At 42.4% G+C, this 24,389-nt stretch overlaps 1 protein-coding gene across 3 annotated transcripts in view; it reads right to left on the bottom strand.

Moving 5' to 3' along the window:
* LOC106561487 (homeodomain-interacting protein kinase 3) overlaps positions 1 to 19,273 on the bottom strand; it is a 45,221-nt gene extending 25,948 nt beyond the window's left edge. For 2 of the 3 annotated variants that reach the window (XM_045688396.1, XM_045688394.1), the window contains exons 1-2: positions 18,905 to 19,265; positions 15,622 to 16,817 (exon numbers count right to left, since the gene is read on the bottom strand). In XM_045688396.1, coding sequence (XP_045544352.1) covers positions 15,622 to 16,313 — 692 coding nt within the window. In that variant the 5' untranslated portion in view covers positions 16,314 to 16,817; positions 18,905 to 19,265. Of the gene's footprint in view, positions 1 to 15,621; positions 16,818 to 18,904 lie in introns of all 3 variants that reach the window. The other variant, XM_045688395.1, reaches the window with a different exon arrangement.
* Between the last annotated feature and the right edge of the window lie 5,116 nt (positions 19,274 to 24,389).

Here is a 24,389-nt window from a genome sequence, read left to right on the forward strand (position 1 = left end):
AAAAAGACGAAAGAAAATAAAGCACGGGGTCGACTCGTGCACGAGTTTTCATAACAACGGAACGGTTCCGTATTTCACTGACAGGAAAAACGTTTTGTTTTCGAGATGATAGTTTCCGGATTCGACCATATTAATGACCTAAGGCTCGTATTTCTGTGTGTTATTATATTATAATTAAGTCTACGATTTGATAGAGCAGTCTGACTGAGCGATGGTAGGCAGCAGCAGGCTCTTAAGCATTCATTCAAACAGCACTTTTGTGCGTTTGCCAGCAGCCCTTCGCAATGCATTGCGCTGTTTATGACTTCAAGCCTGTCAACTCCCAAGATTAAGCTGGTGTAACCGATGTGAAATGGCTAGCTAGTTAGCCGGGTGCGCGCAAATGGCATTTCAAACGTCACTCGCTCTGAGACTTGGAGTAGTTTTCCCCTTGCTCTACATGGGTAACGCTGCTTCGAGGGTGGCTGTTGTCGATGTGTTCCTGGTTCGAGCCCAGGTAGGAGCGAGGAGAGGGACAGAAGCTATACTGTTACACTGGCAATACTAAAGTGCCTATAAGAACATCCAATAGTCAAAGGTATATGAAATACAAATCGTAGAGAGAGAAATAGTCCTATAATTCCTATAACTACAACCTAAAACTTCTTACCTGGGAATATTGAAGACTCATGTTAAAAGGAACCACCAGCTTTCATATGTTCTCATGTTCTGAGCAAGGAACTTAAACATGAGCTTTTTCACATGGCACATATTGCACTTTTACTTTCTTCTCCAACACTTTGTTTTTGCATTATTTAAACATGTTTCATTATTTATTTGAGGCTAAATTGATTTTATTGATGTATTATATTAAGTTAAAATAAGTGTTCATTCAGTATTGTTGTAATTGTCATTATTACAAAAATAAAAAAATAAAATGTAATACAATTTTTAAAAACGTCCGATTAAAATCGGTATCGGCTTTATTTTGGTCCTCCAATAAATCGGTATCTGCGGTGAAAAATCATAAATCGGTCGACCTCTATTAGATATGACCCAAAACCTAGGTGATGGAAAGTGCAGTTTGCATTGAAATCAAATTACCCGTTTAGTAGGCACATGGGAAAGTGGGGGGAAAATTATACCCTGAACTTTTCAAAATTTACTGGGGCTGAAGTAAAACAAAAATGGCCAACAAACTGCAAACATGAAGTACATGTACAGAATGTACAGATTTTAAGGATGCAATGTTCAAATTCCTGGATCTATGGAATGAGGTCCAACCTAAAACAGCACATATTAAGGCCAATCAAGTCTGCCATGAGAGAGCATGAGCTGCAGACATTAAAATTAGCTTTGTGAACCAGAGGGAGGAGAAAGAAAAACAGTGCTGTTGCATAATGGTGAGGGAGTTCAGGTTTACTGTGGCAAAGGCAAATAGCTCTGCTGAATGTCAGGCCTATCATTTTGTCTAGCAGCTTGCATTGCACCCACAGTGATCCTGCCTAGGCCTGCATGCAAGCATTTCACAAGGCATCTATGTACCCAAAGAAGAATGCCCCGAACGTGTTTTTCTAGGAAGCTTATGGCTTTAAAAATACTACAAAAAAAATGGTACAGAACCCATATCCCTAGTACCCTATAGGATAATTGGCAATAAGTCACCAGTGCCTCCTGGTTAACAATGCAGAATTGAGGACTGGACTATCAACATTTTACCATCTGGCTCGAAGCAAGAAAACATTGACTAGTTTCATAGCCAATAGAATTTAGCCTAGCTTTCCAGTTCAAGAATAGCATTAGGCCTAGATTAGAAAAACTGCACCAATAGGCCTCTATCACAGCTATCAGCACTATACCAATAAGCATGATGTAAGAAATCTGTGTCGTATCAATGAAAAAGGCAGATGGTACAATACGATTGTCCAAGGTCGAAACTAGATATGCACAAACGGCTAGACAACAGGACAGAAGTATTCCATCATTTGGGAGGAATCCTCCAGAGGCAACAGCAAGGTTTTCTGAGCAGGCATAAGAAGCTGGTTATGTGGAAAGCACACACGATCCAGTCAGGCATAAGAGACCTGGGCTTCATCTCTCTGCACTCGCAAATGTGAGTGGCCCGTTATGCACTCTCTTGTAAATATCATTTTACTTGGCATTTCAGCTTTGTTCTAATAGTATGTAATTAGCTGTCAGTGGTGCTAGCCTAACTGTTACACAACTCCAAAGTCATGGAAATAAAAGGAATAAATTGTATTTCACAATATGGTGTGAGGTGCATTTTATTTCAGATACAACATTATCAAGATATGATCTAGGAGCCGATACAAAGCCAATCGTAGACGCTGGCCAAAATTCATCAGTTTACCTTTTCACTAACATGACAAGGATATGACAAAAATATCAAACAACAAAAAAGAGACTGAGCAGTGATGCCTCCAGGGGGCCTTAGCAGTGGAGCGGCAGATTAAAAAAAGTGGTTCACCATCAGGAATGAGGGCATAAGTACATGATACACAGCATTAGCTTAATGGCAGGGCTGTGACCGTAATGGAATTATGGATGACCGTTTTTGTTCAGACAAATGGCTGCATTATAACATACATGAATTTTTTATTTTTAAGTAGAACCTCATTTTCTCTTCTCCTCCACTCCGGACTGCATGTGCTGCCGCTGTAGAGGGGGGTGTTGCCTAGGCAACATGACTAGTTTGCTACAACACCTTGTTGTTTCAAAAAGGAGCAACAACGTTTCATCATGTTGTAAAGATGCCATGTAACCGCAGAAACGGACTTAACCACACAAATGCCCAGCCGCCCCATCTTCAGTCAGCGGTTTGTTCCATACACAAAAAAACTGGAATTATTATTTAAATAACAACTGTTAGTTTATTTTTATGACTGTCCATCCATAATCATACGGTAATTGTGCCAGCCTTACTTAAATGGGGATGTCTTATTCATTACCATGACGTAACACTCCAAAAGTACACAGCTCATATCCTGCTCACTAACCTCAGTGGGCCAGGGCTTGGTGCACTGCTAATGACAACAGGTGTAAAATAACATCATGGACACAGCAAACTGTGCATTTGACAGCCCTATGGGCTGGACCACAAATCTACCATCCAAAAATAGTCTTGTGCTCAAAAATATTATAATAATGAATGCTAGCAGGCTAGGAACGTGTTTGCTGGCTTCAAAAATGCTAGCCAGTTTGCAATCCCATTAGCTTTGCTAGCTAGCTTGCTGGATAGATACAGAGATTAGCTGTATCATTTGCCAAATGCATACAGGCATTTGAACATAGCACAAGAAAAGGGAAACAGGACACGGTAGACATTTGAATGTACAATGCATTCCAAAAGTGTTCAGACCCCTTGACTTTTCCACATTTTGTTAGCCTTATTCTAAAATAATGGCAAAGCGAACAGATTTAGACATTTTGGCAAATGTATAAAAAAATACAGAAATACCTTATTTAACTAAGTATTCAGAACCTTTGCTATGAGACTCGAAATTGAGCTAGGATGCATCCTTTTTCCATTGATCATTCTTGAGAAGTTTCTACAACTTTAGAGTCCATCTGCAGTAAATTCAATTGATTGGACATGATTTGAAAAGGCATATACCATTCTATATAAAAGTTCCCACAGTTGACAGTGCATGTCAAAGCAAAAAACAAGCCATGAGGTAGAAGAAATTGTCCGTAGAGCTCAGAGACAGGATTGTGTCGAGGCACAGATCTGGGGAAGGATACCAAAACATTTATGCAGCATTGAAGCTCCCAAGAACACAGTGGCCTCCATCATTCTTTAATGGAAGAAGTTTGGAACCACCAAGACTCTTCCTCGAGCTTGCCAACTGGCCAAACTGAGAAATCGGGGGAGAAGGGCCTTGGTCGCCCGGCCAAACTGAGCAATCGAAGAACCCGATGGTCACTGACAGAGCTCCAGAGTTCTGCTGTGGAGATGGGAGAACCTTCCAGAAGGACAACCATCTCTGCTGTACTCCACCAATCAGGCCTTTATGGTAGAGTGGTCAGATGGAAATCTCTCCTCAGTAAAAGGCACATCACAGCCAGCTTGGAGTTTGCCAAAAGGCACCTAATAGCCCAAATGACTCAGACCATGAGAAACACAAATGTCTGTCCTGATGAAACCATGATTGAATTCTTTGGCATGAATGCCAAAAGTCACGTCTGGAGAAATCCTAGCACCATCCCTACGGGATGTTGTGGGGATGTTTTTTCAGCAGCAGCGACTGGGAGGCTAGTCAGGATTGAGGGAAAGATGAACAGAGCAAAGTACAGAGAGATCCTTGATGAAAACCTGCGCTCAGGACCTCAGACTGGAGCGAAGGTTCACCTTCCAACATGAAAACAACCCTAAGCACACAGCCAAGACAACGCACAAGTGGCTTCGGGACAAGTCTCTGAATGTCTTTGCGTGGCCCAGCCAGAGCCCGGACTTGAACATCTCTGGAGAGAGCTGAAAATAGCTGTGCAGCGACGCTCCCCATCCAACCTGACAAAGCTTGAGAGGATCTGCAGAGAATGAGAGAAACTCCCAAAAAACAGGTGTGCCAAGCTTGTAGCATCATACCCAAGAAGACTCAAGACTATAATCGCAGCCAAAGGTGCTTCAACAAAGTACTGAGTAAAGGGTTTGAATACTTATGTAAATGTGATTTAAAAAATATATAAATATAAATTAACAATTTCTATGAAACCTGATTTTGCTTTGTCATTATGTGGCATTGTATTTAGATAAGGGGGGCGGGGGACGACACAATCAGTTGTAGAACAAGGCTGTAAAGTAACAAAATGTGGAAAAAGTGGGGTCTGAAGAAGGGGGTCTGAATACTGTAGACGCATGAACTGTCAAGTGTAGACACAGCCTTAGTCATGCGTGCCTATACCAACAAACAAAAAATACTAAGAAAACCTACTCACCTGAATTTAACAGAGAACGTAAATGGAGCACTGTACTCTTTGAATAATTCAGCCAGCAGCTCAGGTGTGTGTGTTGATTAGGTTTCCTGGACATGAGGAGAGGTCTGGAGTTACACAGCCCAAAAGTTTCCCTCCATGCAAGTATCTAAAGCAGCAGGCTATAACAGGCATCGTAGTGATCAACCTAATCAACACACACACAGACACACACACCTGAGCTGCTGGCTGAATTATTCAAAGAGTACAGTGCTCCATTTACTCTGAGGCATTATAGGAATAAGCACCTCAGGCGGAACACAGCCCAACCACCGCTACATCCAAAAGGAGATGTAGGCTAAAAACACTACACCTAACCCAAATCCTAACCACACAATACAAAACTTAAATCCCACAAGAGAATGGTTAACTGACTAGCAAACCCTGCATTACTGTACTACTTTTATAATGTCATATTTACAGATATCCTAATGTTTGTACTGCAAGGGTAGGCAACTACAGTAGATGGTTGGGGGGGATGGAAGATAATTATAATACATTTGTACACTGCAAATTGACCACAACTAAGCCCAAAAATAGATTTTCAAATACAATCATTTCATACCTTGATTACACTGAGACACGATCAAGAACAATTATTAGAGGGAAAACACAGAAAATAATTTAATTTAGGAAATCTGTTCCTATCTGACGTCCTGGTGACTTGTCTTTTTTTTTAACAAAAAAAGTACAACTCCCCAGTTGTGTTGTACCTATATAGGATCAGGCCTTTTTTGTTGTTGCATTAGTAGAACCATAAGGGTGGCATATATTTCAAAATATATCGTTTTTAAATATGTACATGTTACCAGTGTTCATGATTAGACCTAAATTAGGAAATGTATCCATATTTTTATGCAATTGTTTCCGTTTCCTCCCATCTCAACGGGTTACATTTTATTTTGTCATAAGACCTTTCACTACATGTGGGAACTGATCAAGAGCACACATGCCCAAAGAACATCCAAACCTGAAAAGCAGGGCAGTGAAAACACACCCAGTGACTAAATTCAGAGGTCAGGTGACAGGCAAATTATTCTACTTTTAAGAGAACGAAAACACCCACACAAAAAAAGAAAAGTGGCCTGGAACATTCAGAACATATCTTTTAATCTAGAAACTGATCTGAAATCAGCCAGAAGACAGTGACCTCACAGGGATAAACTTCTGGCATGTTTTACTGAGGCCCCTGCCAGCAGCTCACCATCTACGGGAGTCAGACAACACTGTACAACACCAGAGGGCTATTTCTAGCAGCAGTGGATCATGCTTCATCTCTTACACACTCCTTCATCCAAACTAATGCACCTCAAACCATAGTTGAAGAAAGGAATATAAAGGAGAGCGCAAACCTGTGAGCTAGTTAACATCTAACAGGTATCGTCTCATATGTGAATTAGAGTTAGGAGCAGTGTGACCGTGCGTCAGATGGATGCCTTTCTAAAAACTCTGAGGTGTCGGAGCTGGAACTGTCATTCAAACGTTGCAATATAAATCTAGCTTTAAAATGTTAGAGAAAGGAAAACACAGGTCCTCTTCGTAAGGGCATTACTGTGTAAATACCCTACCAAAGTGTGCTTTGTCATGACAACCCAGCATACGAGCATGACTATGAATAAATGGTGCTCTTCACTAGGATCTCCACCTTGGTCAATCTGTAACAAACCGAGGGCAACCAATAACAGCGTGTTTATGGTATTGACCACATTTAAAAGGAGAAATTCTACAACGGGTTGGTCAAAACAAGCATTGTGATTGGTTGAGACGTGTTCTAAACCATACTAAAAAACACGTTTAGCATGGGTAAGCCTTTGATGCAAAAATTGGAATATTATTTTCTGTTTCAGCTGAGAGAGAGCACTGCTCATCCACTGTCCCATCAGCCCAGCCAGCCAAGCTCTTAAGACCAGGGTTTTCCTGCAGTCCTTGGATTAACATCATTGATGTCAGAACCGGGGTTACCAGGAGTTTAGAAACATGCCAGGAATATAGGTAAACTTCACAGCAAGCGAAGTGAAGCAGCCTGTACACAGCAGGAACACATGAGAGTAGAGACAAAAGTCAGGGTAGTGACTTTGAAAAAAACTAATGAGAGCTTTTAGGCAAAGTATGGTTCTTCAGAAAAGTCACTTTACATGTTCCTATAAAACAATAAGGCCTAAAATACATGTCACAGGCAGCAGTATAATTTGAACACATTTCTGATCTAATCCAACAGTAATAGTCATGGGCTGCACACTTGACTGGCTTCACAAAGCAGTTTGACTACATTTAGGCCTAGTAGATAAAAGCTAAGCTTTAGCCATCAATGAGAAGCACCATGAATGAGGTAATATCCTTCATGAAACACCATCCGTTTCAACCTCTCCCTCTTACAGGGGTCACTTTAGAGTTGAAAAAGAATCTGCATTTCCAAAACACAGACCATATAAACCTGCATTTTAAACCATTAAACTTGCATTTTCTATTGCTTACAATGAAATTGCAAAGTCTTTACTGCAAAAATTATGCATGGTCATCATATTTCTAATGATTATCATAGAAAGAATGTAACTGGCTACATTTAATAATTTGCTTGAAGTTAAACCTAAAATCAAATCAAACTTTATTTGCCACATGCGCCTAATAAAACAAGTGTAGACTTTACCGCAAAATGCTTAATTACAAGCCCTTAACCAACAGTGCAGCTCAAGAAGAAAATATTTTCCAAGTAGGCTAAAATAAAAAAGTAACACAATAAGAATAACGAGGCTATATACAGGGGGTACCGGTAACGAGTCAGTGTGCAGGCAGGGCTACAGGCTATTTGAGGTAATCTGTAGGTGAGGGTGAAGTGACTATGCATAGGTAACAAGCAAAACAGTGAGAAGCAGCAGTGTACAACTGTACGGGGGGGGGGGGTCAATGTAAATTGTCCGGTGGCCATTTTTAGCAGTCTAATGGCTTGGGGGGGTAGAAGCTGTTGAGCCTTTTGGTCCTAGACTTGGCACTCCAGTACCGCTTGCGGTGCGGTAGCAGAGAAAACAGTCAATAACTTGGGTGACTGGAGTCTCTGACAATTTTATGGGCTTTCCTCTGACTCCGCCTAGTATATAGGTCCTAGATGGCAGGAAGCTTGGCCCCAGTGATGTACTGGGCCGGTCGAACTACCCTCTGTACGGTCTTACGGTCAGATGCCGAGCAGTTGCCATACCAGGCAGTGATGCAACCGGTCAGAATGCTCTCGATGGTGCAGCTGTAGAACATTTTGAGGATCTGGGGGCCCATGCCAAATCTTTTCAGTCTCCTGAGGGGGAAAAGGTTTTGTCGCACCCTCTTCACGACAGTCTTGGTATGTTTGGACCATGATAGTTTGTTGGTGATGTGGATGCCAAGGAAATTGAAGCTCTCAAACTGCTCCACTACAGCCCAATCGATGAGAATTGGGGCCTGTTCAGCCCACCTTTTCCTGTAGTCCACGATCAGCTCCTTTGTCTTGCTCACATTGAGGGAGAAGTTCTTGTCCTGGCACCACACTGCCAGGTCTCTGACGTCCTCCCTATAGGCCATCTCATCATTGTCGGTGATCAGGCCTACCACTGTTGTGTCGTCAGCAAAATGGTGGTGTTGGAGTCGTGTTTGGCCACGCAGTCGTGGGTGAACAGGGAATACAGGAGGGGACTAAGTACACACCCCTGAGGAGCCCCAGTGTTGAGGATCAGCATGGCAGATGTGTTGTTGCCTACCCTTACCAGCTGGGGGCAGCCCGTCAGGAAGTCCAGGATCCAGTTGCAGAGGGAGGTGTTTAGTCCAAGAGTCCTTAGCGATGAGCTTTGAGGGCACTATGGTGTTGAACACTGAGCTGTAGTCAATGAATAGCATTCTCACATAGGTGTTCCTTCTGTCCAGGTGGGAAAGGGCAGTGTTGAGTGCAATAGAGATTGCGTCATCTGTGGATCTGTTGGGGCGGTATGCAAATTGGAGTGGGTCTAGGGTGTCCGGGAGGATGCTGTTGATGTGAGCCATGACCAGCCTTTCAAAGCACTTCATGGCTACCGACATGAGTGCCACGGGGCAGTAGTCATTTAGGCAGGTTACTGTCGCTTCCAAGGGCACAGGGACTATGGTGGTCTGCTTGAAACATGTAGGTAGTACAGACTTGGTCAGGGAGAGTTTGAAAAAGTCAGTGAAGACAGTTGGTGCGCACATGCTTTGAGTAGACATCCTGGTAATCCGTCTGGCCCAGCGGCTTTGTGAATGTTGACCTGTTTAAAAAGGTCTTGCTCACATCAGCTACCGAGAGCGTCGTCACACAGTCATCCAGAACAGCTGGTGCTTATGTCCATGCTTCAGTGTTGCTTGCCTAATGGAGGGCAGGGGAGAGCTTTGTATTCATCGGTGTGTGTGTGGAGTAAAGGTGGTCTAGGATTTTTTTCCCCCCTGGTTGCACATGAGACATGCTGGTAAAATTTTGGTAAAACTGGTTTAAGTTTGCCTGTCTTAAAGTCCCCGGCCACAAGGAGCGCCGCTTCTGGGTGAGCATTTTCTTCTTTGTTTATGGCCTTATATAGAGTTGGTTGAGAGCGGTCTTAGTGCCAGCTTCGCTTTGCGGTAAATAGACAGCTACAAATAATACAGATGAGAACTCTTGGTAGATGGTGTGGTCGACAGCTTATCATAAGGTACTCTACCTCAGGCGAGCAATACCTCAAGACTTCTTTAATATTAGACATTGCACACCAGCTGTTATTGACAAAAGAGACACACCCCCACCCCTCGTCTTAGAGGTAGCGTCTCTGTTTTGCCAGGGCACGGAAAATCCCACCAGCTCTATATCGTCCGATTCTTCGTTCAGCCACGTCTCGGTGAAACATAAGATGTTACAGTTTAATGTCCCATAGGTAGGATAATCTTAAGCACACAGCCAAGACAACGCAGTAACGGCTTCGGGACAAGTCTCAATGTCCTTGAGTGGCCCAGCCAAAGACAGGATTTGAACCTGATCGAACATCTCTGGACAGACCTGAAAATAGCTGTGCAGCGACGGTCCCCATCCAACCTGACAGAACTTGAGAAGATCTGCACAGAAGAATGGGAGAAGCTCCCCAAATACAGGTGTGCCAAGCGTGTAGCATCATACCCAAGAAGACTCAAGGCTGTAATTGCTGCCAAAGGTGCTTCAACAAAGTACTGAGTAAAGGGTCTGAATACTTATGTAAATGTGATATTTCTGTGTTTGCTTTGTCATTATGGGGTAGTGTGTGTAGATTTGGGGGGGAATTTAAAACATTTTAGAATAAGGCTGTAACGTAACAAAATGTGGAAAAAGGGGTCTGCATACTTTCTGAATGCACTGTATATTATGTTGGAAAAAGTCAGTTATAAAGTCTTCTGTCCTGGTTAAAAACAAGTTGTCATCCAATAGGCTTGGTTAAATTTCCAATATCCTCGCCCATGTGGAAATTCTGTAACAGTAATGTTATGATGGTCCGACCGCATTCTGACCCCATGAACTTTTGGTGCCAGCGAGAATTACTTAAGTAGTCAAGACGACAAGCTTGATTGAGCCTCTGCCATGTATATCTCACTAGGTCAGGATATTTAAGCCTCCATATATTTAAGCCTCCACTAGTTCCAATACAGTTGAAGTTGGAAGTTTACATACACCTTATAGGCTGCCCACACCGCTCAGCGTCGTGTGCACGAGCATTGCAAAATACATTTAGGAATCTACAGTGGGGGGGGGGAAAGTATTTGATCCCCTGCTGATTTTGTACGTTTTCCCACTGACAAAGAAAGGATCAGACTATAATTTTAATGGTAGGTTTATTTGAACAGTGAGAGACAGAGTAACAAAAAAATCCAGAAAAACGCATGTCAAAAATGTTATAAATTGATTTGCATTTTAATGAGGGAATTAAGTATTTGACCCCTCTGCAAAACATGACTTAGTACTTGGTGGCAAAACCCTTGTTGGCAATCAGAGGTCAGACGTTTCTTGTAGTTGGCCACCAGGTTTGCACACATCTCAGGAGGGATTTTGTCCCACTGCTCTTTGCAGATCTTCTCCAAGTCATTAAGGTTTCGAGGCTGACGTTTGGCAACTCAAACCTTCAGCTCCTTCCACAGATTTTCTATGGGATTAAGGTCTGGAGACTGGCTAGGCCACTCCAGAACCTTAATGTGCTTCTTCTTGAGCCACTCCTTTGTTGCCTTGGCCGTGTGTTTTGGGTCATTGTCATGCTGGAATACCCATCCACGACCTATTTTCAATGCCCTGGCTGAGGGAAGGAGGTTCTCACCCAAGATTTGACAGTACAGGCCCCATCCATCGTCCCTTTTGATGCAGTGAAGTTGTTCTGTCCCCAAAGCATAATGTTTCCACCTCCATGTTTGACGGTGGAGATGGTGTTCTTGGGGTCATAGGCAGCATTCCTCTTCCTCCAAACACGGCGAGTTGAGTTGATGTCAAAGAGCTTCTTTTTGGTCTCATCTGACCACAACACTTCCACCAGTTGTCCTCTGAGTCATTCAGATGTTCATTGGCAAACTTTAGACGGGCCTGTGTATGTATTCTTGAGCAGGGGGACCTTGCGTGCACTGCAGGATTTCAGTCCTTCACGGCGTAGTGTGTTACCAATTGTTTTGTTGGTGACTATGGTCCCAGCTGCTTTGAGATCATTGACAAGATCCTCCCGTGTAGTTCTGGGCTGATTCCTCAAAGTTCCCATGATCATTGCAACTCTACGAGGTGAGATCTTGCATGGAGCCCCAGGCCGTGGGATATTGACAGTTCTTTTGTGTTTCTTCCATTTGCGATTAATCGCACCAAATGTTGTCACCTTCTCACCAAGCAGCTTGGCGATGGGCTACAAGGTCTTGAAAAAGGGTCAAATATTGACTCTTTGCATCAACTTCATGTAATTGTCAATAAAAGCCTTTGACACTTATGAAATGCCTGTAATTATACTTCAGTATTCCATAGTAACATCTGACAAAAAAATCTAAAGACACTGAAGCAGCATACTTTGAAAATGTATATTTGTGTCATTCTCTCAACTTTTGGCCACGACTGTACACATACTTCTACTTTTTCATGGTGCCATCTATTTTGTGAAGTGCACCAGTCCCTCCTGCAGCAAAGCACCCCCACAACATGATGCTGCCACCCCCGCGCTTCACAGTTGGGATGGTGTTCTTCGGCTTGCAAGCCTCCCCCCCTTTTTCCTCCAAACATAACGATGGTCATTATGGCCAAACAGTTCTATTTTTGTTTCCTCAGACCAGAGGACATTTCTACAAAAAGTACAATCTTTGTCCCCATGTGCAGTTGCAAACCATAGTCTGGCTTTTTTTAATGGGAGTTTTGGAGAAGTGGCTTCTTCCTTGCTGAACGGCCTTTCAGGTTATGTCGATATGGGACTCGTTTTACTGTGGATATAGATACTTTCGTACCCATTTCCTCCAGCATCTTCACAAGGTCCTTTGCTGTTGTTCTGGGAATGATTTGCACTTTTCACACCAAAGTATGTTCATCTCTAGGAGACAGAACACGTCTCCTTCTTGAGCAGTATGACGGCTGCGTGGTCCCATGGTGTTTACACTTGCGTACCTCTGTACAGATGAACGTGATATCTTCAGGCGTTTGGAAATTGACTTGTGAAGGTCAACAATTTTTTTCTGAGGTCTTGGCTGATTTCTTTTGATTTTCCCATGATGTCAAGCAAAGAGGCACTGAGTTTGAAGGTAGGCCTTGAAATACATCCACAGGTACACCTCCAATTGACTCAAATTATGACAATTAGCCTATCAGAAACTTCTAAAGCCATGACATCATTTTCTGGAATTTTCCAAGCTGTTTAAAGGCACAGTCAACTTAGTGTATGTAAACTTCTGACCCACTGGAATTGTGATAGTGAATTAAGTGAAATAATCTGTCTGTAAACAATTGTTGGAAAAATTACTTGTGTCATGCACAAAGTAGATGTCCTGACCGACTTGCCAAATCTATAGTTTGTTTAACAAGAAATTTGTGGAGTGCTTCAAAAACGAGTTTTAATGACTCCAACCTAAGTGTATGTAAACTTCCAACTTCAACTGTATATCCATGACATTTGTGATTTCCTTAAGTGCATAAGGGTGATAGTTTGATTTCCTTTACGGTCCATTGAGGTATTTAAAACTGTTATAATCTCCCACAATAATACGATTTTTGTATTGCTTGTAGGATTGATAAATTATTATATATATATTTTTAAAAGACACGTGGATGTTGTTCCCAATACCATGAAGCAGACAGAGTTCTAAAAACACTTCTGGGTGCCATGTGCTGTACACTAAACAGAGGAATGTCCGAATGCCTAATTTCCGGTCCCTAAATGCACATTTACACGCAACATTCTTGCCCCCGCCTGACTGACCTCTCTGGCTACATGCAGCCTCGCCATGACAGGGCTGTGTAGTGCGACCATTTTACTTGCATTCGTTCCTAAATACTTTACTGTGCGACCTGTAAATGTAATTTAGGAGCACCAGTGCGCCTAGAAAAAATCCTTAACCTAGGTGGGCAGTATTTGCACGGCCGGATAAAAAAACGTACCCAATTTAAACTGGTTACTACTCTTGCCCAGAAACGAGAACATGCATATAATTAGTAGATTTGGATAGAAAACACTAACGTTTCTAAAACTGTTTGAATGGTGTCTGTGAGTATAACAGAACTCATATGGCAGGCCAAAACCTGAGAAGATTCCATACAGGAAGTGCCCTGTCTGACAATTTGTTGTCCTTCAGTTGCATCTCTGTCGAAAATACAGCATCTCTGCTGTAACGTGACATTTTCTAAGGCTCTCAGAAGGCGCCAGAAAGTGTAATGGGGTGTCTGCTGTCTCTGGGCGAAGAACAGCAGGAGAATTTGTGAGTGGTCAGCCTGGGAACAGTGACACTGGAGATGCGCGTTCATGAGAATTCTCCATTTTTTTCTTGCAGCCTTTGAATGAATACAACGTCGCCCGGTTGTAATATTATCGCTATTTTACGAGAAAAATAGCATAAAAATTGATTTTAAACAGCGTTTGACATGCTTCGAAGTACGGTAATGGAATATTTGTAATTTTTTTGTCACGAAATGCACTCGCGCGTCACCCTTCGGATAGTGACCTGAATGCACAAACAAAACGGAGCTATTTGGATATAACTATGGATTATTTGGAACCAAAACAAAATTTTTTGTTGAAGTATAAGTCCTGGGAGTGCATTCTGACAAAGAACAGCAAAGGTAATCCAATTTTTCTAATAGTAATTCTGAGTTTGGTGAGGGCCAAACTTGGTGGGTGTCAAAATAGCTAGCCGTGATGGCCGGGCTATGTACTCAGAATATTGCCAAATGTGCTTTCGCCGAAAAGCTATTTTAAAATCTGACACCGCGATTGCATAAAGGAGTTCTGTATCTATAATTCTTAAAATAATTATGTATTTTGTGAACGTTAATCATGAGTAATTTAGTAAATTCACCGGAAGTTTTGGGTGGGAATGCTAGTTCTGAACATCACATGCTAATGTAAAAAGCTGTTTTTTGATATAAATATGAACTTGATTGAACAAAACATGCATGCATTGTATAACATAATGTCCTAGGAGTGTCATCTGATGAAGATCAAAGGTTAGTGCTCCATTTAACTGTGGTTTTGGTTTTTGTGACATATATGCTTGCTTTGAAAATGGCTGTGTGATTATTTTTGGCAGGGTACTCTTCTGACATAATCTAATGTTTTGCTTTCGCTGTAAAGCCTTTTTGAAATCGGACAATGTGGTTAGATTAACGAGAGTCTTGTCTTTAAAATGGTGTAAAATAGTCATATGTTTGAGAAATTGAAGTTATAGCATTTTTTTTAGGTATTTGTATTTTGCGCCACGCGATTCCACTGGCTGTTGACTAGGGTGCCCAGAGAAGTTATTATCTAAAATATCTGCTCCTAAATTTCTTTGTGCGCCTACATTTTTCAACTTAGACGCACACGTGCTCCTTGTAAAAAAGGTCAGCGTAGAGCCCTGCATGACAGGAAACTGGTCTTGTAAGCACCTCAGACCAGGACAGTTTCTGAGAAGCTCTACACCATAACACGGAAGCGGGTCACTCACGGCTGTATGTTATGCAACACTTGTTAAACATTTCACATAATTGTTCAAGTGGAAGCTTATGCCCGTGTATACATAGGGTAGTCACCAAAAGGATTATACTTCCTGAGGATTTTCCATTTGTCTCATCCAGAAACATGCAAGACATAAAAGGCATTCTTGTGCACGTAACCATTTCTGTTCCTTCAGCAGGTTACGTAATCCAGGCTCATTTGGGTGTGACTGATGGTTAACAGAGGCAGTGCAGAGGAAGTGTTTGCATGCTGTCAAGCTCCCTTTGAAAAACCTGTAGATTATTACAGGGCCATTTGTTCACATTACATAACATAATAACATAATGGCCTAAATACCTTAAAGCTCTGGAAAAGATGCTAACCCTTGTGAAATGCTGCCCCTGTATCTCAAACTTGTTAGTGCTTACTTAGTAGCCTTACTGGGGTTGTCCTGATTTCTGTTATTAACTTTTAAAATGTGTTTCTAGGAAGATAAAGGCATGAACAAGACCCTATTAGTTAAGGGGCAGGCCCGACCTACCTGTAGTAGCGTGACTGCAGGTACGTGGAGCACACGGCTTTGGACACGTGGCTGGCCGAGCCAAAGTCGATCACTTTCACCCGGTAAGGCTGTCGCACCGGGTCCACCAGCATAATGTTCTCCGGCTTCAGGTCAGCGTGGATCAGGCCCAAGCTCTTGAGCTTCTTCAGCGCAGTGGCCACCTGCTGTAAGACCGGTCTGATCACCTTCAACGGCAGCGGGCTGAACTTGTTCTGCTTGAGAAAGTCATAGAGGTTTTGCTCCAGCATTTCAAACACCAGGCAAGTGTGGCTGCGGTGCTGGAAGCACTCGAATGCCCGCACCAGGTTGTGCTCATCAGCGTTCTCCCCACTCAGACGGGCAAGGATGCCCACCTCAATCTGGCCCTGCCTTGCATACGATGGGTGGTTCTTTAAGATCTTGATAGCCACAACCTCTCCTGTGCCTCGCTTCCAACACTTCACCACCTGTCCGAAGGTGCCACGACCTAGGAACTCCAGCACCTCATAAGTGTTCTTCATGGAGCACAAGACCTCGTGCTGCACCAACTGGTAGTCACCATCCCCTGTCGCATTACGAGCCCCAGTCCCACCAACATTCTGTTTGGGGGGCACTCCCCCCATGGTGTTCTTGTTCCCTACATTAGTTTGCAACATGGCAGGTATCATGGAAATGTCCTCCACTATCTGCATGGCTTTTCCACTGTTCTCCACTCACCCTTACAGTTCAGCCCACATCGCAGGAAGCTGTCCAATTAGTTCAAACCTCCACTGTGCTCTATCTCCTCACCTTGTTCACTGCTGCTTCTCTGGCCACCGTCCCCAAAACCCAGGCTGCCTGCACCTACACTGCTGTCCCCCTCCAGCCTCAGCTTCTCTGGACCCTTGCCTTGACGGGGGGGGGGGCTGGGTCGGTTTTTTGGAGCAACTCCCTGTGTACTTCTTTCAGGGATGTAGCTGCCTGCAAAGATAAGTCCTGCCCACTCTGGGGTCTACAAGACACTTTCGTCTTAAATGAAAGGAGGATATTGGCTGGCTTAGCAATGCCAAGGTTTACTTCAATTATATAGGTCTGCAGGGTCCTCCTATGAAAAACACAGCAATTGAGCTCAACTGTGGGTTTCTTCACACTGCAAAAGGCACTTGTTTGGGTTTGATAAACGTGTGGTGGGTAGACCAAAACGTGTGAGGTCATACCTGTAAGAGAGAAAAGGGAATGATTAGTTTACTTGAGTTACTTCATCTCTGGCTTTTTCTGACAATAACGATTGTAAATTAATCTTTAGGCTGTTAAATGCAATTTAGCCAGCCACGTTGTTGTTATGTGGGTGATTGGTGGAAGTTGTATTGAGAAGGATAACAAAACATGTTAGGGAGGATGCACTTAAACATTTCAGTTAGATCAGAAATTGGGGGAATGGCAGGCATGCTATTTGTTCAATAGCAAGCTATACTGGGGCAATCAGCAAAAAACTCAAAACTAAACGTAATGGGGGGGATCGCATAACTCTGTGGGCAAGCTATGCTGCCTGTCACTGAGGAAAAGCAGAGAAAGCAAAAATGTAACTACAGTAGATAAGAGCAGCTTTATTCAACCAGCAAATCGTGACACTATAGACCACAGGCAGACAGACAATCTGCTTGCATGTCAAAAGATAAGCATTCAGCATAAACCGTTTAAAATGTAAGCTTGCTTCTATAGTCTCTGTTGGAGTACCAGCAAAGTTGGGAAATATGGCAGGTTTAGCTGTGCTGTTTGCTTCAAAGTATGGGACGGTTTTATGCTGACATGGCACTAGTTACAACTAGAGTTACTAACACCTAACTCCAAGTCCTCCTGGCATGTATGGAAAGGCTATTTTCATGTAGGCACGATGCACCAATAATGAAGGGGATGGTTTTTTACTGATTGTTTATCCTGTGTCTTTCCCACTCAAACACCCACATGGAAAACCACAAAGCCCCAGAGTGCCACCCAATATAACTGGATTTTCAAATCCAAATGACTGGAGATCTCAAAAAAAAAAAAAAAACATTGAGAGAACCAAACAAAGATGAGCACATTCAGGAGCACACTTCTGTGCAAATACTGCACTTACAACTCCCTCGCTGTGAGTCACATCAGCCAGGCTAACTAGTTACACCTTAGGGTACAAATATGCCAAGTTCAGACAGGCTAATGGGTGTCTTCTGTATCAAAATCATCTACATTACTTCAGTTCCTAATTGAAGTAATATTGAAAACAAAATATAAAACATGGCTAGTTGTATAACACATTTAACTAAAGCATGTCATCCTACCAAAAGGAACCTGCAAAACCAAACCCCCACAAAAAAAGGTTATCACTCCGGGGTACCATTTCTTTATCATTATTTTCATATGCTTGTCAGACACTTAGTAGCTACCACACTAAGTACCAAAACAGAGCCAGCTGCAATGCCCGCTGTCGCTACAACACACCCCAGCAATGGTAGGCGACCCTAGCCCAGTATTGAATTACACTCCTCCTCACCATTTCTGGATCAGAAGGCTGCCTGCTATAAGAGGCCACGTGTAAATCATCAACAAATGGGTGAGGTGCATGGGTGATTGATAAAACACCTGACTACGTGGCTTCCAGGAAGTAACTAAACTAGTAGTGTCAAGGCAGAAATCCACTAGTATGTACATTATACAGCGAATATTTTATCTAGCTATATGACCGAGCTATAAAATATGGTTATTATAAGCTATCTGGCTGGTGAATGTAACGTTAGCTAGCTAAGCGTTTAATGTTAGCTTGTCAGCCATAAAACGCCCGCCCCTCGCTGATAGCGCGAAGTACTGTCACAATGTATTTGGTAATGTGGCTAGTCCACAAATTGTAGCTAGCTATTAAACATGAACGTTGGCTAACCAGTTAGCTTGTAAATTCAAGTTGTAGCTAGTAAATTAAAGTTGTAACATTAGTTAGCTAACGTTAGCTAAACAGCCAAGATTGGTATCTGAATTAAAGATTAGCTCGCTAACTATGTACAGTATGGGTAGGAGAATGGAGATGGCAATAATTAGCTAAATCCCCCCAAAAAATCAATTAACGAAATGTAGTTACAAACCAAAGGACGAATCAAAAAGTCAACCCAGGCTGACGAACAAACTTTTTGCTATCGTTAGTGGCTAACGTTAGTTAGCTTGACATATTTGCTAACAAACTAGCTAACGTGAAACTATTTGTTAGATATCTAACTACCGACCAAATGCATTAAAATATAAGTTGGGCTTGATATTATTGTAGCGCACATACCTTTAGTAAACAATAGTAAATGACAGAATCCAGGGCTTCTCTGAACATGTTAACAAGTACCCACACCATGCTCGGTTTGCCTGCAATGCTGCCATCTTGTTCTCTTGGACAACGAGGATCTCGATAAACCCACCATCTCCCACATGTTAAACTCCAAATAACTCACGTATTACACCATTAAATGAAACCAGTCTTCGTCCACTGCGTAGTCAACAACTGCCAGTTTCGGGAAAAGGTGGCTCTTGTTTTCGTGTCAAGGGCCACGAAACCCATATTTCTGTCCTTTGTGGGGACCAGTTGTTCCAGAGACCGCACTGTTCCAGCACTTTGCTCGTTGTTGCTGAGTCCCTCCCCACCCCCGTTGCGTGTGGAATGTTTGAGAGTCATGGAACAAGAGCAGAGAAATCGACTCACCAATGAAATGTGCACTTTTAAACTACAACAATTAACATTTATTAAAGATAAAAACAAAAAACTATGACAGATTTGTGCAAATGTGATCAGTTACAGCAATCCAATTATAGTACTAATTTCAAAATGAACTTAATTTACCTCCAATATCCTTAATTGAACTCTAATGCAATTAATGCAATTCTATCAAATGTATTTCCAATGTCATGGGGGTGACCCCACCACATAAAATGTGACACAATTAATAAGGACTCTGTGCATTCTATCCATAACAATTTATTTTATATTCTGGGCAAATCTAAAATGTACACAATTCTTTTCAAATTAAGAGCTGCCTGCAAGCTAGCCTTTGATCATGACTCTCATTACGCTTCGATCACACCAACAGGGAAGGCATTTTGGTACCCCAGAATTACATTATTTTCCAATGAAACGCTGCGTTTGCCTTGCAGCATTGCCAGAGGCAGTTGCAGTGCGTTCTGTGTGGTACATAAATTGGATTTATCGAACGTATGCGTCAAACTGTATGTGTAGATGGCGTGACAGAAATAGTAGCAGAAGGTGAATGTTGAACATTTGTTGCACACAATGCTGCAGGGCAAATGCAGCGTTCCTTTGGAAATGAATGTACTTCTGGTGTACCAAAATGCAATGACGATGTCGGTGGGTGTGATCGAGGCGTTAGGTGAAAGTTGAACTTTTGTTGCACACATATCCAGATGATGCTGCTTATCGTTTTGCGCAATAACGGTGTAGGTGTTTTCAAGGCGTAAGTCATTGGGTGAAGGCGTCTTTTGTAGGGGATATTGTTCTGTAGGGGTATATTGTTAACGCGCTCAGGTCTGAACATTAAAACGCATCGCTTGCGGTACAGTTTTGGAAGCATAAGGACCTTGTCTTTATGCTTCCAAAGGACAGCAACAAATACTTTTCACAAATAAAAAGGTTAAATTGATAGACACTAGACAGGGCATTGACAGCCTAAACCAGCATGCGACTGGCAATAAACAATAACTGTGTTCATCTGATCAAATCAAATTGTATTGGTCACATACACATTTTTAGCAGATGTTATTGTGGGTGTAGCAAAATGCTTGTGTACCTAGCTCCAACAGTGCAGTAGTATCTAACAATTCACAACAATACACACAAATCTAAAAGTAAAAGAATGGAAATAATAAATATATAAATTAGTACGAGCAATGTCGGAGTGGCATTGACTAAAATACAGTAGAATATAATACAGTATATACATATGAGATGAGTAAAGCAGCATGTAAACATTATTAAAGTGGCCAGTGATTCCATGTCTATGTATATTCACACCTGTTAGTTACCACATCACTAGCCAGCTACCACCCAGTTATTCAACCCACAACTTTAATTGTATTTGACTACGCAAGTCAGTTAAGAACAAATTCTTATTTTCAATGACAGCCTAGGACCAGTGGGTTAACTGCCTCGTTCAGGGGCAGAACGACAGATGTTCTTTTTTTTTACCTTGTCAGCTTGGGGATTTGATCTTGCAACTAGTCCAACGCTCTAACCACTAGGCTACCTGCCACCCCTACAATTGGCTGCTGCCCTCAGAGGCAGTTGCAGTGCGTTCTGTGTGGTACATAAATTGGATTTATCTATACCAAGACCCTCAGAATGCCCTATGGTCTCTGCAACATGATAAAAATAGAACGCAGCAATAATGGCCCAGGCCAGCACTCGAGAAAGTCTGTGTGAATAAACTTCAAGTTAATGGCCGTGTTCGAGAGCATCAACTCCTGATGACTGCCGACTAACTAATCTACCAATCACCTTGCATTATAAATAAAGACTCAGTCACAATACGTCAGTCACAATTTACCCATAATACATTGCGGTTTTGATCCTCTCGAACATGGCCAATGTCTGGGCCAACATTGAAAATGTTCTGTTTCCCTCTGCTGTTAGATATGTGTATTACATGCAACTCAAAATGAATAGAGCCCTACAGTGGAGGTGTCATAATACCTATAAAACCTAGCGGTCAAACAGGGAAATAGTTCCAATAGTTTTTCCAACATTCATTTTTCCCCATATTTAAAAAAAAAAAAACACTTAAAATAAGGTCTGTGTCCTGTGTATGCTTGCCCTGGTGTGACGTTTTGATAACCACGTAAATCCCGCTCGGACAAGGTGACTTTTATCAATATAGTTGCCTGTATAATACCCTCTAAAAATTAAATGCTAATTAGCTGCTAAAGTGGGTATCATGAAGTACTACAAATGCCATGATGATCTTACTGAGACTGCCGAATCGAGACAAAGGTAAGAATCTCTGGATTAACTATCTTAGCTAAATGTAGAAATTAATAAATTGGCAACATTTCTTTAAATGGACAATTCTGTGAACTGTCTTCTGCAAGTTTTAAATTGACACAATACCTGATGTCTACTTTGATGCTAATTAGCATTTTCGATTCAGAGTAAATAGAGCAGAATATACAAGTCACCTTGTCCTAGAGAGATTTAAAGAGTTATCAAAATGTCACACCAGGACAAGCCTACACAGAACACAGATCTTACTTTAAGAGTTTCTGGTGGTATTTATGACTCATACTGTGGTGCTCTAGCCTTGCTTCCATTGCTCCAAGAGTCCCTAATGCAGTGTTTCCCAAACTCTGTCCTTTGGACCCCAATTTGTGCACGTTTTGGTTTTTGCCCTAGCACTACAAATCTGATTCAAATAAGCAACTATTCATCAAGCTTTAATTATTTTGATCAACACTTCCCTAATAGAAAAAAAAGCCTGGGGTTACAAACTAGAGTAATATACATTTTGGTTTTATACATAGTATTTGATTCCTCTAAATATATATATTTTATCATTCTCACCTTCAAAGTCACAAAAAGGCAGTGAATTAAATTCAGCAAAGGCTTGACCACCAACATCAAAACAAATTTTATTGATCACATACACATGGTTGGCAGATGTTAATGCGAGTGTAGCGAAATGCTTGTGCTTCTAGTTCCGACCGTGCAGTAATATCTAACAAGTAATCTAACAATTTCACAACAACTACCTTATACACACAAGTGTAAAGGAATGAATAAGAATATGTACATAAAAATATATATGGATGAGCGATGGCCGAACGGCATAGGCAAGATGCAGTAGATGGTAAAGTATATACGAGATGAGTATATGTAGGGTATGTAAACATTATATAAAGTGGCATTGTTTAAAGTGACTAGTGATATATTTATTACATCCAATTTTTAATTATTAAAGTGGCTAGAGATTTGAGTCAGTATGTTGGCAGCAGCCACTCAATGTTAGTGATGGCTGTTTAACAGTCTGATGGCCTTGAGATATAAGCTGTTTTTAAGTCTCTCGGTCCCAGCTTCGATGCACCTGTACTGACCTCGTCTTCTGGATGATAGCGGGGTGAACAGGCAGTGGCTCGGGTGGTTGTTGTCCTTGATGATCTTTTTGGCCATCCTGTGACATCGGGTGGTGTAGGTGTCCTGGAGGGCAGGTAGTTTACCCCTGGTGATGCATTGTGCAGACCTCACTACCCTCTGGAGAGCCTTATGGTTGTGGGCGGAGCAGTTGCCGTACCAGGCGGTGATACAGCCCGACAGGATGCTCTCGATTGTGCATCTGTAAAGGTTTGTGAGTGTTTTTGGTGACAAGCCAAATTTCTTCAGCCTCCTGAGGTTGAAGAGGCGCTGTTGCGCCTTCTCCACCATGCTGTCTGTGTGGGTGGACCATTTCAGTTTGTCCGTGATGTGTATGCCGAGGAACTTAAAACTTTCCACCTTCTCCACTACAGTCCCGTCGATGTGGATAGAGGGGTGCTCCCTCTGCTGTTTCCTGAAGTCCATGATCATCTCCTTTGTTTTGTTGACGCTGAGTGTGAGGTTGTTTTCCTGACACCACACTCCGAGGGCCCTCACCTCCTCCTCAAATCGGAGGGCCTGTTGTCCGGACCTCTGGCAGTCTCTATGGGAGTGCCATAGGGTTCAATTCTCCAGCCGACTCTCTTCTCTGTATACATCAATGATGTACCTCTTGCTGCTGGTGATTCTTTGATCCACCTCTACGCAGACGACACCATTCTGTATACCTCTGGCCCTTCTTTGGACACTGTGTTAACTAACCTCCAGACGAGCTTCAATGCTATACAACTCTCCTTCCGTCGTCTCCAACTGCTCTTAAATGCTAGTAAAACTAAATGTATGCTCTTCAACCGATCACTGCCTGCACCTGCCCGCCTGTCCAGCATCACTACTCTGGACGGTTCTGACTTAGAATATGTGGACAACTACAAATACCTAGGTCTCTGGTTAGACTATAAACTCCCCTTCCAGACTCAGATTAAGCATCTCCAATCCAAAATGAAATCTAGAATCGGCTTCCAATTTCGCAACAAAGTTTCCTTCACTCATGCTGCCAAACATACCCTCGTAAAACTGACCATCCTACCAATCCTCGACTTTGCCGATGTCATTTACAAAATAGCCTCCAACACTCTAGTCAACAAACTGGATGCAGTCTATCACAGTGCCATCCATTTTGTCACCAAAGCCCCATATACTACCCACCACTGCAACCTGTATGCTCTCGTTGGCTGGCCCTCACTACATATTCGTCGCCAAACCCATTGGCTACAGGTCATCTATAAGTCTTTGCTAGGTAAAGCCCTGCCTTATCTCAGCTCACTGGTCCCCAGAACAACACCCACCTGTAGCACGCGCTCCAGCAGGTATATTGCGCTGGTCATCCCCAAAGCCAACACTTCCTTTGGCCGCCTTTCCTTCCAGTTCTCTGCTGCCAATGACTGGAACGAATTGCAATAATCTCTGAAGCTGGAGACATATCTCCCTCACTAACTTTAAGCATCAGCTGTCAGAGCAGCTTACCAATCACTGTACACAGCACATCCAACTTCCTCATCCCCATATTATTTATCCTCTTGCACCCCAATCTCTCTACTTGCACATCTCACTCGTGTGGATGCTAAATATGAATGATTTTGCCTCACCTCCCTACATTTGCACACGCTGTACATAGATGTGTTGACTGTACATTTGTTTA

This window comes from Salmo salar, chromosome ssa10 (genome assembly GCF_905237065.1).
Source record: "Salmo salar chromosome ssa10, Ssal_v3.1, whole genome shotgun sequence".
In the NCBI taxonomy this organism is placed as follows: Eukaryota; Metazoa; Chordata; class Actinopteri; order Salmoniformes; family Salmonidae; genus Salmo; species Salmo salar.